The sequence below is a fragment of the Caenorhabditis remanei genome, chromosome III (assembly GCF_010183535.1).
Source record: "Caenorhabditis remanei strain PX506 chromosome III, whole genome shotgun sequence".
Taxonomy (NCBI): Eukaryota; Metazoa; Nematoda; class Chromadorea; order Rhabditida; family Rhabditidae; genus Caenorhabditis; species Caenorhabditis remanei.
In genome coordinates, this window is record NC_071330.1 from 17,800,321 (window position 1) to 17,817,740 (window position 17,420).

At 40.7% G+C, this 17,420-nt stretch overlaps 7 protein-coding genes across 7 annotated transcripts; 2 read left to right on the top strand and 5 right to left on the bottom strand.

The window, feature by feature from the left end:
- Nucleotides 1-60: 60 nt before the first annotated feature.
- Nucleotides 61-3,874, bottom strand: GCK72_011918 (uncharacterized protein; the record flags this gene model as incomplete). Its single annotated transcript, XM_053728752.1, has 7 exons — nucleotides 61-205; nucleotides 1,463-1,684; nucleotides 2,579-3,022; nucleotides 3,070-3,305; nucleotides 3,355-3,408; nucleotides 3,660-3,753; nucleotides 3,801-3,874. The coding sequence occupies 7 exons, from the start codon at nucleotides 3,872-3,874 to the stop codon at nucleotides 61-63; spliced, it is 1,269 nt and encodes a 422-aa protein (XP_053588329.1).
- A 299-nt stretch (nucleotides 3,875-4,173) lies between these two features.
- Nucleotides 4,174-4,991, bottom strand: GCK72_011919 (uncharacterized protein; the record flags this gene model as incomplete). The annotated part of the gene is made up of 3 exons (XM_053728753.1): nucleotides 4,174-4,405; nucleotides 4,453-4,746; nucleotides 4,795-4,991. The coding sequence occupies 3 exons, from the start codon at nucleotides 4,989-4,991 to the stop codon at nucleotides 4,174-4,176; spliced, it is 723 nt and encodes a 240-aa protein (XP_053588330.1).
- A 126-nt stretch (nucleotides 4,992-5,117) lies between these two features.
- On the bottom strand, nucleotides 5,118-7,107 carry GCK72_011920 (uncharacterized protein; the record flags this gene model as incomplete). Its single annotated transcript, XM_053728754.1, has 4 exons — nucleotides 5,118-5,467; nucleotides 5,516-6,288; nucleotides 6,335-6,927; nucleotides 6,979-7,107. The coding sequence occupies 4 exons, from the start codon at nucleotides 7,105-7,107 to the stop codon at nucleotides 5,118-5,120; spliced, it is 1,845 nt and encodes a 614-aa protein (XP_053588331.1).
- Nucleotides 7,108-7,671: 564 nt separating this feature from the next.
- Nucleotides 7,672-9,376, bottom strand: GCK72_011921 (uncharacterized protein; the record flags this gene model as incomplete). Its single annotated transcript, XM_003103017.2, has 4 exons — nucleotides 7,672-8,152; nucleotides 8,198-8,830; nucleotides 8,878-9,181; nucleotides 9,238-9,376. The coding sequence occupies 4 exons, from the start codon at nucleotides 9,374-9,376 to the stop codon at nucleotides 7,672-7,674; spliced, it is 1,557 nt and encodes a 518-aa protein (XP_003103065.2).
- Nucleotides 7,992-10,749, top strand: GCK72_011922 (uncharacterized protein; the record flags this gene model as incomplete). The annotated part of the gene is made up of 4 exons (XM_053728755.1): nucleotides 7,992-8,125; nucleotides 9,732-9,818; nucleotides 9,870-10,526; nucleotides 10,581-10,749. The coding sequence occupies 4 exons, from the start codon at nucleotides 7,992-7,994 to the stop codon at nucleotides 10,747-10,749; spliced, it is 1,047 nt and encodes a 348-aa protein (XP_053588332.1).
- Nucleotides 10,750-11,001: 252 nt separating this feature from the next.
- GCK72_011923 (uncharacterized protein) lies at nucleotides 11,002-11,943 on the top strand (the record flags this gene model as incomplete). Its single annotated transcript, XM_053728756.1, has 4 exons — nucleotides 11,002-11,145; nucleotides 11,389-11,514; nucleotides 11,560-11,848; nucleotides 11,894-11,943. 4 exons carry the CDS (start codon nucleotides 11,002-11,004, stop codon nucleotides 11,941-11,943), a joined length of 609 nt encoding a protein of 202 aa, XP_053588333.1.
- Nucleotides 11,944-12,480: 537 nt separating this feature from the next.
- On the bottom strand, nucleotides 12,481-15,986 carry GCK72_011924 (uncharacterized protein; the record flags this gene model as incomplete). The annotated part of the gene is made up of 7 exons (XM_053728757.1): nucleotides 12,481-12,791; nucleotides 12,840-13,557; nucleotides 13,604-13,936; nucleotides 14,475-14,498; nucleotides 14,822-15,047; nucleotides 15,352-15,748; nucleotides 15,815-15,986. The coding sequence occupies 7 exons, from the start codon at nucleotides 15,984-15,986 to the stop codon at nucleotides 12,481-12,483; spliced, it is 2,181 nt and encodes a 726-aa protein (XP_053588334.1).
- Nucleotides 15,987-17,420: the final 1,434 nt, after the last annotated feature.

Here is a 17,420-nt window from a genome sequence, read left to right on the forward strand (position 1 = left end):
AGAGTACAAGTAAACAGTTCAATGAAGAAGCGAATGGATGTTTGAGATAATTGGAAGATCTTATTGTTGCTGTTGTGCAGCTTGTTGAGCAATTGCTTGTTGAGCAGCATTAGCTCCTGGCGCTCCTTGGCCACCTGCATTGTTTCCCTTCTTTCTCCGACAGAACTTGCGATGGGTCTGCCAGTGACCTTGTTGGCATTCGACACTGCAGTAAGCGGTGTTCCAGCAGCAGTGGTAGATCGCCTGCAATACAGTGCGTCCAATAATGTTAAGACACCCCCCTAAATCGAAGGTTCCGAGAAAATGAGATGTGTTCTGGAAAAACTGTGAATGCAGTTCGATTCAGAATCTTTGAAAACCCCTACAAACTAATTTCTAGAAAAAAGAACCTATATCTCAGCACGTGACCTCAAAAAAACACTTTTTCCAAAAAAAAAAAAAAAAAGTCCAAAAATTATAAGACACCCTCGATTTTTTCGTTTTTTCACGCATATTACTAGTAAGAAAGAACTCCAAAACATTATTGACTATTCAAAAACCCGAAAAAACCATGCACAACTCAATAACTGGTCTCTCCTCCGTTATTCTGAATAACTTCAATCATACTATATTTCATGCTTCCAACGACAATTGCAGTTTCCAGTTGAAAATGATCTACTTTGTGACTGTGACACGGCCTCCCCGATAGTCTCACAATATTAATTGTTAGTGGACTATACAGATCACAAGTAGAGCTTCATTTTTGTAGTTGACAACTTTTTCGTACGAGCACATCCTAAGAAGATATCAGTCGTCAAAGTAATTGGTCGCAGTTTTTGCCCCTTTTTCAGTGCTAAAAGGAAGTGTTTCTGAAAATTATATTGTTTATAATTTTTTAGACAAGGACTCGAATTGCAAGTGTTTATCTTTGGGAACAATCGCAAATGTACAGATGAACAATTCTTCTCGTTTTTTGTGTTTCAAGTTTACATAATTTCAGCGAATAACTCAGAAGAACGTTACATTCTCCTAAATATACACACTCCTAAAAATTGGTTCACCTTTCAAAATTTAATTGGAGCAAGGTGTGAAAGTTTGATATTATCTCGGAACGAGAGATCCTCTCATTGCAATTTGAATCCAGAACAATTGAATAATTATTTGAAACGATGGATTGATGGAAAGCAACCAGATATCTCATATTTGTATGTCGAGTTCCAATGGTATCCACAAAAAACCGAGAAATGGGGTCAGTTGACTTTGATGTAAAGAGGAACGACGAAGATTATGGGTAAAGAAGAATTAGAATAAATGCTGAAAAATCATCAGAAATGGTCACATTTTCGATGAAAAATTTAAAACATTTCAAAGAAGATTAGGAAAAAATGTCATTTTTTGAAGCCTGGCCTTCAGGCCTTCCCGGGCCGGGCCTTGACAAGTATGGAAAAATTAGATGGTTTTAAGTGCCAAAGAGAACACTCACCGATGTGCCTTCAATAAATTCATTGCTCGCTTCATGCTCTCTAAATGAGTCTTAATTATCTTCTGATTGCCGTGGGATCCTTCTGAAGAAATTAGGACAAATATCGGTTTCTCCAGCTCCAGAGCTGTTCTCATTTGAAAATTGAGAATATCTGATTCAATACTCAGAAAATGACTGAGAGCGTAGGCTTTCGATCCGTCGGTATTTGATAGTTTCAGACTCCTGAACTGTTTCTTGCTAAACTGGATGACGTCATTTCAGAACTTTTCGAGAACTTTGAAGGTTAGACAAGTTTTTGGGGAGGGGGAGGATGGAGGGCTGTAAAATAAGATTTCTTTCACTCTGGAAAACTCACACATTTCTCATTTTTAATGAGAAAATTGAGGTTTTTTGATATGGATCGATTCAGAAGTGAAGAAAGAATCCGTGAACTTCGCAAGAATTGCAAAAAAATTGTTCACTTCCGCCTACCGTAACCTGACTCCTTCGTCTACTTTTCTTTTTTCATTTGTTTATAGAATTTTTCTAAAACATTGATTCATTTCTACTATCAAATTAATTTTATATCATAGAAACTTCAATAATATTAAAATGGAATCTCAAAATTTCAAATGTGGATATTGTTCACGAAAGATTCGGTACGTAGCTGAATAATGCATTCTTGATTTAACTTAAATTAAACCATTTTTAGATTCTTGAATCACATGGCAAACCACTTGCGTATCAGGCATGATTTCACGAGGGGGCAAATGGAGAATGCCATCGAAGATGCCAGGAGTTGGTCTTCATGGATCCCAAGACATCCGGTGATTCCGGAAGAGAAAGAAGAAGAACTCATTTGAAACTTGATCCAATATAAATATTTCTTTTCAAACCTATATGTCAGTGATTCACGACGTTTGCATTTTAATTATCCTTTTCCTCCCGATTCTTTTGAACCCATTGCACAACTATTTCCTTAATCGGGTAATAATAAAGTGATACTAAATACAAATTCATGAATAATGTAAGATATAGACCACGAACCTCACAGAATAGGAAAAATGTAGGATACAATAAATATGGGGAGTTTAAAGCGATAAAAACATTGGAAAACGGAGGAAATTGAGTATTTACTGAGTCTGGAATGTTCTTCCGTGGAACGTCTTCTTCTCTCCTTTCACTTCTGGACGAGCCCGATTCAACACCTTCAAAAAGTCGGTAGTCTTCGCGCGCATCCTGGTATGGAGATAAACTTTCGAGCACTTGATATGATAGTGAAGGTAGTCACGGAATGAATGAATCAAATCGATCGTATTGTCTCGGGTCTTCTTGTTGGTGTGTCTCGGGAACAGTACAAATGTTATGTATCCAACGTTGTCACCAACTCGTGCTCCTGGCAAATCCTTCAACTCCAACGGGGGCTCCCCGAGTGAATAGAGCACCGCTGGCGCCGTTTGACTCGCTTTACGTCCTTCACGAAATTCCTGAAGGAACACTTTTCCAATGATCACATCGTCGGCGTCTTTGAAAACTGTACTGAAGATAACGGTGACGCGATCCGCCTTCGCTTCAATATACCTAAAAATCATGAATTCGGTTGTGAAAAAGTGATTGTGCCAACTCACATTGTCTCATCCTCTCGATAGTTTATCACAGCCCTTTTGTGTCCTTCTTGTCCAGCCTCCTGGAATTCGAAATACTTCTCGAAGACCGATGCGAAACAGTTTCGCTTCAATGCCGACGCCTTCTGCACCAATTCTGACGTATTGTCAGGCAGAGCACTCAAATCGTATTCCAGCGTCACATTGAATCCGGATTCGGGTGTCGCGCGCATGTGTCCGCCGTAGATTCTTCGAAGTAACTGAAAATATGAAAGCGATTATTGGAATGGCTAGAGAACGATTACTTACATCATCGGCTCCATGCTGCTGAAGTTCTGCGTAGAATTTGAGTGCAATGCTGAGCTGAAAATATGAAAATATTGTGATTTTTTTAACTTGCAAAGTCGAGATTTCTTGTAACTTCAGAAGACTTTGATTGAAATAACAAATTATGAGAAAACAAGTTGAATTTCGAGATTTCCAGTAGATTTTCATACAAACACGCCTGAACGACTTTCTTTTTCGGTTCGCAGTGTTAAACAGAGACAAAAATCAAGCGTTGAGAACTTCATTGCATTTCGTAATTCTCCTATTTTTCTAAAGAATTTTCTTACAATGATTCTCGTCTTCACACCATCCGGATTCGACACTTTATACAGAACACCGTCGAAATCGGCGAATGTGACGTTGACTGATTCTGGTTTCGCACTGAAACTATTGTTTCGATTTTCAGAACACTTTTAATGCGGACTAACCCTTCTTTCGCATTCGCAAACTTCTGCTCGAGAAGCTCGATGATGATTCTGTTGTTCTGCTCCAAGATGATCATCTTTGAAGAGAAATGAAGTGGAAGATGACTGAAGATTGAGTAGTAAAAAGAAGGAATTCAGAGAGAGTAATTAAAAAGGTATTAGACGACAATTTTGAACGGAATAACACAGAGAAAACAATTCAAAAAGGGAAAGAAATGAATTTATCGAAAATATAGTAGAAATGGAGGTAACAAATAACACAACGAGAAGAAGAAAAAGGCATAAAATCAACAGCGGAATGACTAAGACACTTATTTACTCAGTCGAGACGAGGAATCTCTGCATTGTTCACTGGGGCGCGCTTGCACTCTTCCCATTATTTTCTCTCCTTTACACTGTTCACCACCGCTTTGTGAATCGTCGGAACCAGTGCAATCGCTCGTTGTCTCGCGAATTCCAAAAGTGGTGACGTGGCTTTCAGAGGAATCCGTCCGTATAGATTTACACATGTTGTTTGCCCGAGATTTGGGACGAACGCGAAAGTCACTCCGCCGATAGCGTCCTCTGCTTCAGATGTGCTTGGGTCGGTGATATAATCGCCGTTTGATCTGAAAAATATTGTTTTCATGGGAAATAATTCAGTAAATTCAGCTACCTTAATGCCACATGAGCGCTAGCTGTCAGTCCCATATGTTCTATTCCAGAATGAGCCAAACCGAGAGTGACAGCGATGATAGCTGTTGACAGAACACCTCCATCGTCCGAGAGAACCGTCACTTCGATATCAATCACTTTTCCAGGATATTTGTTGATGAAAATGACTGCAGACAGAGAAGATGTCAAGTCAGCACGCAACTCGGCGACTTTCGTCTCGTTTTCTACTCCTTTCAGTGTAATCGTCACTTTTGCATGCGCCTCTTCCCATTTGCCGTCTCCTTCGGGACCCGTACTAAAATTATACAATTTGTTAATTGAAATAGGAAGTTTTATTTTATACATTTGTGCCAAGACTCTAGTGTTTCCAAATTCGGCATATCCTGATCCATCTTGTGCTCCAAAAACACCACATTTCACGCATAGTGGACGGAACGCTGTCGCACTTCTCTTCTCGACGTCGTCCGTCTCCATACGGACATCGTCGATTCGATTCAGATGGGTCAGAGGGATGCTGAGATTCGAGCGGATTGTAGGCATTCTGGAAACAAAATAACAAAAAAGTAAAAGAAGCAAAGAAAGATATAAAACCGGGTGGAAAGCACCGTTATTCACAGAAAAACAGTGAGAACATGTTAAAGCTTTATTAAAATTATGGAATTAAGGCTAATCATCTAGCACCGTGATGTCATCATCTTCATCTGAGCTGATCACAGCTTTCCTCTTTCGACTCTTTGTACTTGACGCCAAAACCGATCCTTTCTCATCATCCACTGTCATTAGGATCTCATCCCGTCCATTATACACTCTCCACTTGGATCCAACGACTACATAACTGATAACCGAGTATACGGTATAATGAAAGTCTTCTTGGAGATATGATTCGAGGAGAAGAAATACGATTAGTCGCTCACAAAACTCTCGTGATCGTTTCCCTTTCAACCTTTTGGCTAGAAGCTCGACGAGTTTGTTGCCAGTGATTCGACCACTTCCGTCTTTTGCAGAGTTTAGATTCTCTGGAAAATGCTGCTTAGTAGTTTCATAAGTTTCTGCCTTCAACCTACCTTCGATTATCTTCACCGCCGCCTTGGCTTCTTCATTGACATCTATACTTTTCGTTTCCCCACCCGTTGCCTTCTCACACACATCACACTGCTTCTGACACCACGATGGTTCCCAAGCTTCTTCGAAGTGCTCCGCCAGTTTCACCCGTCTACATATTCTCGATTCGTATGCATATCTAACTATATTGTAGAGATTCGCTATACCCGTCCTCTCCTGTTGTACCATACTAGATTGTTTGAAAATGTCCGCCAATCGATAATATAAGATACACGTGGCAGGTCGCCCATCTCTTCCAGCTCTTCCACTCTCTTGATAGTAATTTTCAATGGATTTGGGTAGAGAATGATGAATTACAAATCGAACATCAGGCTTATCGATACCCATTCCAAATGCGACAGTCGCCACGATAACCTGAATTTTTCCAGAGATCCAGCTCTGGTGACAAGCGCTTCGATCATTTGGTTCCATATAAGCGTGATAATGTTTTGCACGTATTCCCTGTGCCTTCAGTGACTTCGCCACCTTCTCACAGTCATTTCTAGACAAGCAATAGATAATTCCAGTTTCTCCCGAAAATCGCTTTTTGATGATAGCGGCGATCTCTTCTACACACTCGTCTTCGCTTCCTTTCTTTGGAAGAACTTGATATTTCAAGTTGGAACGATTGAAACCAGCACGGAATACTAAAGCTGCTTGAATTCCTAACATATCTTTGACGTCATCAAGCACATTACTGGTGGCTGTTGCGGTGAGACCAAGGATTGGGACACCTCTGAAAACGTGGGAGAATTGAAAAGTATGAATGGGAGCCTACTTACTTGAACTGTCTCTTCAACACATTCAAAAATCCATAATCAGTTCTGAAATCGTGTCCCCACTGCGAGCAACAGTGCACCTCGTCAATCGCAATCAATTTCAAGAATCCGACAGCCAACGATTTCTCCAATTTATTCATCATTCGTTTACTTTTCGCGAGCTTCTCAGGTGTGACATACAATAAACGGAATTCTGAATCATTACGAGTGATCGCCTCTTCCACTCGTTTCGCCTCCTCTTTCGAAGTGTTTGCATTCAAACTCGACGCATCGATTCCCAACTTTCTGAGTTGTAGAATCTGATCCTCGACCAGAGAGACTAATGGAGACACTACAAGAGTAAGACCCTTGGCTAGAAGTGCCGGTAGCTGATAACACAGGCTTTTGCCACCGCCTGTGCTTAGAATCACAAGAGCGTCCTCTTTACTCATCACTGCGTTGATTGCGGCACGTTGGATTGGTCGGAAGGTCTCAAGATGGAACTTGTTTCTGAGAATATCATTGGCTTCTTGTGACCAAGAGAATCCATCACGATCCCATCTGTCGAGAACGACGTCAGAGTCTTCGTTGGTTTTTAATTCGATTTTTCTCTCGATCTAGAAAAATAATAATTAGAAATTGATTTGCTGATGTTTTCATTTCCTCACAGCTTGTTTCTTCTGTGTTAACTCTGCTTTCTTCCTTCTCAATTGACTGATTTGTTGATCGATTTGGCCGATTTGTCCGTCAAGATCGGCGAGTTCTCCTGACAACTTGGATAGCAGCACATCGCTCATGAGATCTACAATTTTCGATTTTGTTTAGTATATTTGATATGAATCAATTCAGGAAGCCAAAGAAAAGAGAAATTTCGCTTGGTATAATATCTGAAAATGCATTTGAAACGAGTTATGAGACGTCGAAATGCCAAAAATCGCTCCTCGTCGTGCAATTTTTCAGTACACTTCGATAGAAATTCTCGTCGTGTTCGTGAAAGGAATATTTGCAAAAATTTTCATGAAAAAAAATCGAAAAATGAACATTCATGAATGCATTTCACGTACATACGAGTAGAAATTCTGAAATACTGCGTGACGAGAAGCGATTTTCGGTATTTTGAGTTCTAATAACTCGCTTCACACGGATTTTTTAAAAATATACTCGATTATAAATATGGAAAATGTTCTGAAAAAAAAACAATTGAAAAATTCTGCTGAAAAAATATGAAATAAACATAGAGAAACACATGAGATCTCTTCAGAAATGAGACAAAAAACAGATTGAATGAGAAAAATACTGGAATTTATAACAGACAACAATAAAATAGCCAGTCAACAAATTGAAACAACAATTATCAATATTTACAATACAATATCTTCCAACGCTTTCAGAACTTCTATCTTCGTCTTTTCCGCATTTTCTCCCATTTTCCTTTTATCTCTTGCTCCTTTTGCTCGATGATATCTCAGCCACCAATCACATCTGATTCTCCACTCCGGCAACACGAACGAAGGATCCGATAATTCCAGAACTTTCTCCATGAGAAGCCACGCCTTCTCGTTGAAACGATTTGAATCGAAATCAAGAAATTCAAACATGATTTTCAATGACTTCTCCATCGTTTTTCTTACTGATCCGAATCGTCCGACGTGTTGAATGAGTCGTTCTACATGAAGAAGCCATGTCGGCTCACTGGGATGAAGACATTTACGAGATTCAAGATCACACATTTGTTGTAGAAGCACGTCGTTCTCATATCCAACATCACACTTCTCGGCTAGATACATCATACGAGGACCAAGTGCTGGGTGACGGGTAACTGTGTCGTTGATCACTTTTGCACTGAAAAAATTGAGTTTTTATGGAAAATTTCCTATTGATTCTTACATTTCCTCATGTTGCTGATCACACTGTTTCCGAATCTTGCAAGCCGTCTCAATCATAACCGCGCAACCAGCTCCAATGTCGTCTGATTTACACTCCTCCTCTAATCTCTGAGCTGTAACTAGAAATCCTTGTGGATTTGCAGCTCTACTCCGTTCATATTTCGAAATCATCCGCCAAAATTGGAATAACTGTTTGCCGCGTGGATTCGTAGAATGTGGAGTGAAAATCGTATCAAATCCTTCCATTTCCTCTTGTGAATCTGGATAGTTCAGAGCGAGAGCACAGACAAGTGCCTCGTTAAGAAAGTAGAAACCATCTCCCTTCACTTGTAGAGATCTCATTTGAAAAGTGTTCGCATGAGCTAGCTGAACAATTTTCTCGTTTTGAAGTGGACAATTCCAGTCTTCTAGAACCATTTGTAGAGCGAGACTGCTGGCTTCGGGTACTTGTGTGAATGAATCTCTTTCTAAGTAGATATTCCTGACATGATCCGTCAGATAATCCTTTCGTTTCTTCGCTCCGTAACGGAAGTTTCTTAAAAGTCGATAATTAGCTAGGAGGTTCTCTAGACCTTGTCGATATCCATGAAGAAGTAGGTAGACGCTGCCAAGACGCTCTCGTGACAAGGTTTTTCTGCAATTTGTACTTTATTGCTTAATGTGAGCTTATAACGAACTCACTGAATAACATGGCCTTCCTTTGTATCTTGTCCAATAATGGAGAGAGCCGAAGCGAGATATTGAGCAAGATTCACTTCTCTCGTTGTTTCAGAAAAATTCTTCAAAATTATCGGAAGACTTCCAGAAGTGCCGACTGATCTCGGTGCAGCGTTTGATAGAAATCGGAGGCCACCTTTCGTTTGAACCGCTTCGGCTCCTTGGTAATGAAGTGCTTTCGCATACTTTTCAACGATTCGGAAGCAATATCCATTTCTACCTGCCAGTGGGGTTATGAATTTTGTTAGAAGTCGATGCCATTTTTCCTCTAAAACCACGAAAATATTTATTCAGTTAAGAATTTTCAAATATTCGAAACCTTACCTTCTGTCTCGAACGAGTCTATCCACCGGAAAACAATCTCTGCATCATCATTTGGAATGCTGAAATTCTGAAATTCCTCCGAATCGATATATTTGATTTCTGGTGGCTCTTCTTCTTCTTCTTGAAATTCAGAAGACATCTTTCGATGTTTGACAAAAGGTAATACGAATTTGACAACGACACTCCGCTATCCCGCATCGCGTGCTGTTTAACTCACTCATTTCACCCGCGTCTCTTCGAATACGTCTTCTATTTTATAGATTTCTTGTATATTTCAGCGTTTTTGAGTCAAATTATGTGTCGTATAGTTGAAAACTATCAAATTGTAAATTAAATTGCTCTCAAACTCTTCAATTTTGGTTGAAAATCACTTAAAATCCGTTAGACTAGCAGGAGTAATTGAAAATGTATATTTCTTTGATAAAACGTGTTGTTTTGCTTCTTTAATCTTTATTTTATCATTCAGTATAATCTTTTAAATGTTTTTCTTACAGAATGGTCGAAAAGTCGGAGGATAGCAAGAAGAGAGGACGTTCTTCGTCGAGTAGTTCCTCTAGCAGTTCAGGATCATCTTCTTCGGGGTAATTTTATTGATTTGCTTTTCATTTTCCTAATTTTTCTAACGATTTCAGAAGCAGCTCATCAGGCTCCCGCTCTTCAAGCTCGTCCTTGTCATCACGCTCACGTTCTCGCTCTCCACGTCGTCGTGAAAACGGTCGGGTTCGCGGCGGGCGCTCTCGATCTCCAATCCGCCGTGGTGGCTCTCCACCACGCGGAGCTCGTGCGGATCGCGGTGGAGGTCGTCCATCTCCATCTCCACCACGTCGACGTCGTGTCACTCCATCGCCACCTCGTCGTGATCGTCGTGATCGAAGCAGAAGTGGTCCGAGGAGACGCTCCTCGCCGAGAAGAGCCAGCCCGGCTCCAGCGAGATCCGCTAGTCCTATCAAGCGTGTCGTTATCAAGAATCTAAGCAGAAATGTTCTCCGTGCACATCTTGAAGAGATTTTCTCGATTTACGGAGCGATCACCAAAGTAGACTTGCCAGTGGATCGTAATCATCAGCATCTTCATCGTGGAATCGGATACATTGACTACGAGAGTGTAGAAGACGCAGAGAAGTCTATCAAGTATATGGATGGTGGTCAAGTCGATGGTCAAGTGATCCAAGTAGAGATGACGATTGGTGGTCGTGCGTATGTTCCAGGACAACGTCGTGTGTCTCCTTTCAGAAGACGAGCTTCTCCACCACCGAGAGACAGAAAATCGCCGATTCGACGTGGAGGAGGGTAAGAAATAAACATAACGAAAATGATGTTAACTTCTGTTAGTGATAATTTCAGAGGAAGAAGTCCACCAACATTCCGCAGACGTTCACCAATGGCAGGAGGTCGTCGCTCACCAATGGGAGGACGTGGTTCTGGTGCCAACAATGCACCATTGGGTCCAAGCAGATTCCGTCGTGGAGGCAGTCGTTCTCGTTCGCCAGTCGGCAGAAGATCCCGCTCGTAAACTTGTTCGTTTTTATCCTTCGTCTGTTATCATTATTATTACACACAATTTTCCAAAAAATTTGAACTTTTGACACGAGAAAGAAAAAATTGTTATAAGGAAAGATCTCCCCATTTATTTATTTCATTCTTTAATAAATTATTACTCTGGATGACTTATTCTTCCCGTTCTCAAGTTCATATGGTTTTCGACCGATTTCTCTACTTTTTGTGTATTTCCTCTGACTTCTAGTCAATTGGAGACTCGTAACAGATGACTCAAGACAAACCGATAGTGGAAACGATTTCCAACGCGGGGAATCAGGTGACGAATGCATTGGGACAATTCTGGCAACTTCTGACCTCGAATCAGTCAAAAAGAGCTGGTATTGAGTCGAAACCAGTGAGAATCGATCAGGTAATGATCCCATTGCTTGTGAGAAATAAAGTTGTTTTATCGGTTTTCTAATGACAAACCATCATAATGACTGGAATTTCTTAACAATTATGACAAAAACTTCACGAATTCGTTTGTTTTCTACGTGGAATATTTGCCGGGATGCGTCTGAGAACGTGTCTCGATATTGATACGAGTTAGAAATCGCTTATTTTCAATTGTTACGCTTCAACAGTCACATTTCTCATTTAAAACTTCTTTCAGCTCCCATTGTACGCTGAGGACAATGCTCCTATCGCCCAGAAGTTCGTTCCAGAAGAACCGCTGCCGCTTCAACGCGAGTTCGCCACCGTTCGTATCGCTTGTCAGGAGGAATACTCTCGTGTAGCTGTAAGTGAGCGTGGAGCCTATTAAGCAATACAATTAACAATTCAGGAACGTTTCAAAGTGGTTGATTGTGCAATGAGTCAAACGAAGAAGGCGGCGACGAGATGTAATGAGTACCTCACTGAAGAGTGGACCGCCCTTCCGAAAGCCGCCGCCATCACCGTTGGTGGAATGGCTGGATTTGTATTGGGATTGAAGCGTGGGCCCGTTGGACGTCTTCTGACAACCACCGTCGGTTTGGCTACAATGGCCGCATTCTGTTATCCGATTGAGGCGGTTGATGTGGCTAAGACTGGAAGAGCACACGCCGAACAGACCTGGTATTCATTCCAGGAATGTGAGTTTTCTCGTGCTTTTTCACCAACTATTCATTCAATTCCAGCTCCAACGCCAACGACAATCGCCAAAACTAACCTGAGCCCACCGAAATGAGTACATTGGAAATTTGAATCCCTCTGTAAATCCACTCGAATGTTTGATTCTCTTCTCTGCCTACTCTTTAGCGGTTTTATTGTATTTTCTGTGTCTTTGTGTCCGATGTCCCTCCCCAGTTACCTTCTAGAGTAAATGCGAAATTTTATTATTACAGGAAATTAAGATGCACTTTGAAACAAAACTTGAGCGGGTGGCAAAATTAGGTAAAGAAAGAGAGGCACTTATTTGACAAAATAAAGAAAGGTGGGCGACGTAGGAGGAGGAGGATTTCACCCGCAAATAAAAAAAACTAGAACATATGAGAGGGGAATTTCAGGTTAAGGCGCTGAAACTCACTCGCAACCTTTTCGACACTGGGGTGAGAAGGATATAAATGGGGCTGATGTAGAATACAGGAAAAGGAGGATGGGCGGAAAAGTAAAAATACAGAATACTTTGTAAAAATTAAAAAAATCAAGACTAGACATAGGTTTTCTTCTTTTTAACCTAAAACATATTATATATCGTTCTCTGACTACTCTATCATTTCTTCGTCTACTTTGTCGTCTCGAACCTCGGCAGGAAAAGACCAAATTTGTGCTCAATGCCGGAGAACGTGGCGGCTGCCAACTTGTAACCACCAACATGATCCGGATTCGTCGACGATTCATCTTGAATTGTCTTCGTCGTCGCCAACTCGGAACCAGTTGGGCGGGAACCGGCGAAATCGACGTAGAAGAGACGTTGAAGGACTTCGTATGTGAGAAGAGTGACGGCGAACTGTGGACTTGACCGGCAGACACGAGCGGCTGTTCCTTTCCAAAGAGACATTGGTCCTTCCTCTTTCAGCAGTTTTCGGGCACAATCTGAAAGTGGAAAGGTTTGATTGTTGAATTCTTACTATGCAAACCCACCAATAACTCCATTATACGTTGTCTGTCCAGCTCTCGCTGCAACTTGAAGACGCGTCTTTATAACATCGGCAGGGGTGACTAATCCAGCAGCCGGTACACCAGCAATGAATGCAGAACAGAACAGGGATCCCGGCGAGTTCATTCCATCCTCATCGGCTGTTGCGAGTTTAGCATGAGCGTACGCAGGGAAATAGATGGCAGAGAATGGAATATCACGAAGGAAACATGCGCGTGATCCTTTGTATAGTCCCAAGAATCCGAGCTCTTTGAGCACTGACATCACTCCAATCTTCTTTCCGGCTTGCTGCACTTCTCCGGCGGTTTGTAATCGAATCTTGACGATTTCCAGTGGATTAGTGAACACCACTTGGCACATTCCTCCTGTTCCACCAGCAATAATCTCTCCATACAATGGAATCTTTCCGTCCTGTGTGAATTTGTCTCTCATGAAGTCGTTCATCGTCAACTTGATAGCCTTCTCTGGCGCGACACCGACGATTTGCGGGAGAAGACCACGATAGAGACCGAGAAGTCCCTCGAACTTCACCACCTTTTTGAAGCAATCCAACGAGTTTTTGTACATGACTTCACCGACGAACGAGCCAGATGTACGTTGGTTTTGCATTCGAGTCTTCACGAGGTCAATGGGATAAACGGCGGTGGCACCACACGCTCCGGCGATGGATCCCAACAGGAAACGGTAACCGGATTCGAGGAGCTGAAAAGGGACATGCATCTAGCTAATGATGAACATTGCAACTTACAGCTGTTCCAAATCCTCTTTCATCTTTGTGATGCACAGCTTTGATATTAATCAATCGATCCATTTGCGAGACTCTCTTCAACCGTTCCGGATCAATCGCCTGGATATCTTTGAGGCAAAGTGTCTTCCGTCCAGGATGATTCAATTCGGAGAGATGGAATAAAATCTCCACTTCGTATGGTGTCACTTGAGTGTAACTTTGAATTGCGTGAAGAAACTCTTCCTTCGTCATCTCTATATCCAGATTTCCACGAGCGTTTGAGACATAGACACGTTTGATCAACTCCATCTTGGCGAGAAGACTGTTGAATGCGGCATAGTAGGGGAAGGTGACCTGGAATGATGCATTGTTTTTATTTGAGTGTCTTCTGGAATTGTAGCCAAGGCGGACAGAAGACGATACAAAGGCGCAGACAATGACTGACTTGGGAAGGTCACCAGGTGAAGTTATGGCAAATAACATATATCATTGGAAAGCTGAGACAACGCTCCAAATATATATTCAGATTTTGTCCTCGAGGCCTAGTATTCGAGAACAACAAGGTCAAAGTTCGAAAAATCGTTTGAAATGTTTTTTTGTGTCAAAGCACTAATAATTTTCTATTTTTCCGAAATTTGCCCTTGTTGTTCTCGAATACCAAGCCTTGAGGGCAAAAACTAAATATATGTTTGGAATCAGCGTTTTCTCAGCTTTCGAATGGTATAAGTTTCACGTTCCATACTTTCACCTGGCGTCCTTCCCAAGTGAATTTCCGAATTCATGCAGAAACAAAAGGAGAACACAACTTTTGAGTTTTAATTCCAAATCGATGCATAACAAAGGTAACATAGAAATTAGTGAACATTCTCTGTCAGTGTTAAATCAAACTCACTATTCCACTTCGTGTATCCGAGAACTGAAAATACATGGGGGCTCATTTTTCAAACCAAAAGCCGCTACATGCTCTATAGAAAGAATAGAAATGAAAACTCAACAAAACCACAATACAACATCTGGATTCAACTCACTTCCAGCACTAGGGATGTCTAAGAGGAAAAAATCAAATGAATTCAAAAAATTAGAGTTTGTGAGAGAAACATTGAGGGAAGAAATTCTGAAGGACAACTCTGTCTGTATGTATGTGAAACCGATTTATTTGATATGTACATTTGTCCGAAATTCTGTGTTGCAGAACAAATCCTTCCAAATATTCCCAAAAATCTTCATTTCTTCTCTTACCTTGTGTCCACTAGCTCCACCCCCAGACACCGCGATCAAGTTGTTCCTCACGAAATCCGTCAACAAGTGTCCCTTGACTGTCGTCATAATTTGCTGGAAATCGACGGAAGAGATGGTTCCGTTCCCGTTTTTATCGTACTTCTTGAACGCCTGAATTCCTTGTTCTTCGTAGAAATCGTGGAGAAGTTGACAGAACGAGTGGTAGTTGACATTACGTTGTTTGTCACTGAAAAACACGGAAATTGAAAAAGAAGAATTTTTGTAAAAAAGGAAACTGAGGTTGTACCGAACGGGGAGAAACGGAGAGTGAGAGAAACGAAAAGGGGAGAAATGGCGATATTCGGGCAGTACATGTGATGAAATTTGTGAATTTAACTCTTAAATTACTATTCTTAAACAGTGCGCACGGTTTTTGCACATTTACTGCCCGAAAATCGCTGCGCCGCCATTTCTCCCGGTTTCGTTTCTTTCACTCTCCGTTACTAAATAGTAGCGTTACTTCCCGTTCGGTACGGCCTCAGAAAACTTACGCTCCAAAATATCTTTTGATAAAATCCGAATTAAAATCGAAATCCTGATCGACGAGAGGTTGAGTGTGCCGAATGACTGCTTCGAATTCGTCACAACTGATTGTATCCGAAGCATTTCTATCGAATAGTTCGAAAGCCGTCAGATAAAGAGCATCCGGACTACACAATAACGCTTCGAATGCGCAAAACTCCTCGAATGAAATGTCACCGTCTTTGGTGGTGTCAGCAGCGGAAGCCAACAGACGAATCGTCTCTTTGTTATAGTTTTCTTCTGTGTAGAGTCCCAAATATCCACGAATGAAGTCCTCTGGTGTCATCAACTTCTTCCCTTTGACCTCTTTTGATGCGAATCGATCGAAAATCGGTCGCAGGATATCAGGGTTGGCACGTTGAATCGCTGGAATCATTTTGATTTTAAAGAAGAAATTATTTGTATAAAATTTATTTTTCACCAAAAACCTACATCTTTGACTCGTTGCCGTTTCCACATTACACTTCGCTGTACGGAATGGAGACAGTGAGAACGAGTCGCTTCCATTTCCGACACCCAAGTTTTGGAGAAGCTCTCTTCGACGTGTCGACGTCAACAGGTGGTCGAAGGACATCGTTTTTTGATCATTTTGATGTTGAGACATTCGAGAGGAGGTTCTCTGGAAATTATTTGGTTTAAATTTGAAGAAAACGAGAAGAGCAATTAAAGGAAAATACGAATTTCGAGAATTAAATTTAATATTTTCTATTTTTTGAAACGCAGTTAACACGCTCTGCCGACAAGGGGAAAAGCCGGTAATTTGGTGCACTAACGCTTTGGAACTGCTACGTTTTGGAACTGCTACGTTTTGGAACTGCTACGCTTTGGAACTGCTACGTTTTGGAACTGCTACGTTTTGGAACTCCTTTAGCCTTAGAGCGCGCTTGCATTTTTCACTCAAATTGGAGATTTTAAGCCATATTTTAAATATTTTTTTCTCATTTTCTATCAAAAGAGTTGGTATTTTTACTTTTTTTGATAGAAAATGAGAAAAAAATATTTAAAATATGGCTTAAAATCTCCAATTTGAGTGAAAAATGCAAGCGCGCTCTAAGGCTAAAGGAGTTCCAAAACGTAGCAGTTCCAAAACGTAGCAGTTCCAAAGCGTAGCAGTTCCAAAACGTAGCAGTTCCAAAACGTAGCAGTTCCAAAGCGTTAGTGCACCGGTAATTTTAAAATGAGATTTTTGCAGAAAATTAAAGCAAATAATTACATTTTTTTGCTTTAACTAAATAGTTAATTAAGTCAAATTATATTTGAAAAAAAAACAATACCTACGCAGCTTAATCGATCACTTTTTGATCATTTTCGGTCGTATTTCAATTGTCGCGCGTCGTTTTGAGATCAATTTTAATAAAAAAGATTATGGGGCTATTTACGTCCGGAAGAAACGTGATTTCCCTCGATTCATTTACCTGAAAAACGGCGAAAAACGGAAAAAAACTGTCTTTTCCGGTAAACGAATCGAGGGAGAAAAGTTTTTTTTCCGGACATGTCCCCATTAAATGATTTTTTTTTAAATTTCGCGCTGAAGTGAGTTATTGTTCTGTAGCAAAGTCAGGAGACAAATCAAAACATAGAGCGTTCAAAGAAACACACGAAGATAAGGAGAATCTGATGAAAAAAATGTGTGTTCTCTAATGCACCGAAATATTGGTCTTGTTGGTCTCTCTATGAGTTCGTACAGGGAGGAAACGGAAGTTTGAAAGAAATAAAGGTACCTTTAAAGGTTAAAAAACCTAAATTCTAAATTCTTAAAAAAATATAAATAAAGAGAGAAAAGAAGAAAAGACGACATTGGAGCTGAATGTAGTTTAGATTGGTCATTGCCAATTTCATTGTGTCTGATAACACATCATTCACAAAAGGCCATAAACATTATTGCATGTTTTCAGGGAAAAGAGAAAACGAGATATTAATAATTGGTACTTCAGGTTACATTCTCAGTAAAATAAGTTTAATCATTTTTTCCATAAATTCGTTGTAATATTCTAAATATTAGCACCTCATAATAAGTTCCACCTCCACCAGACTAAAA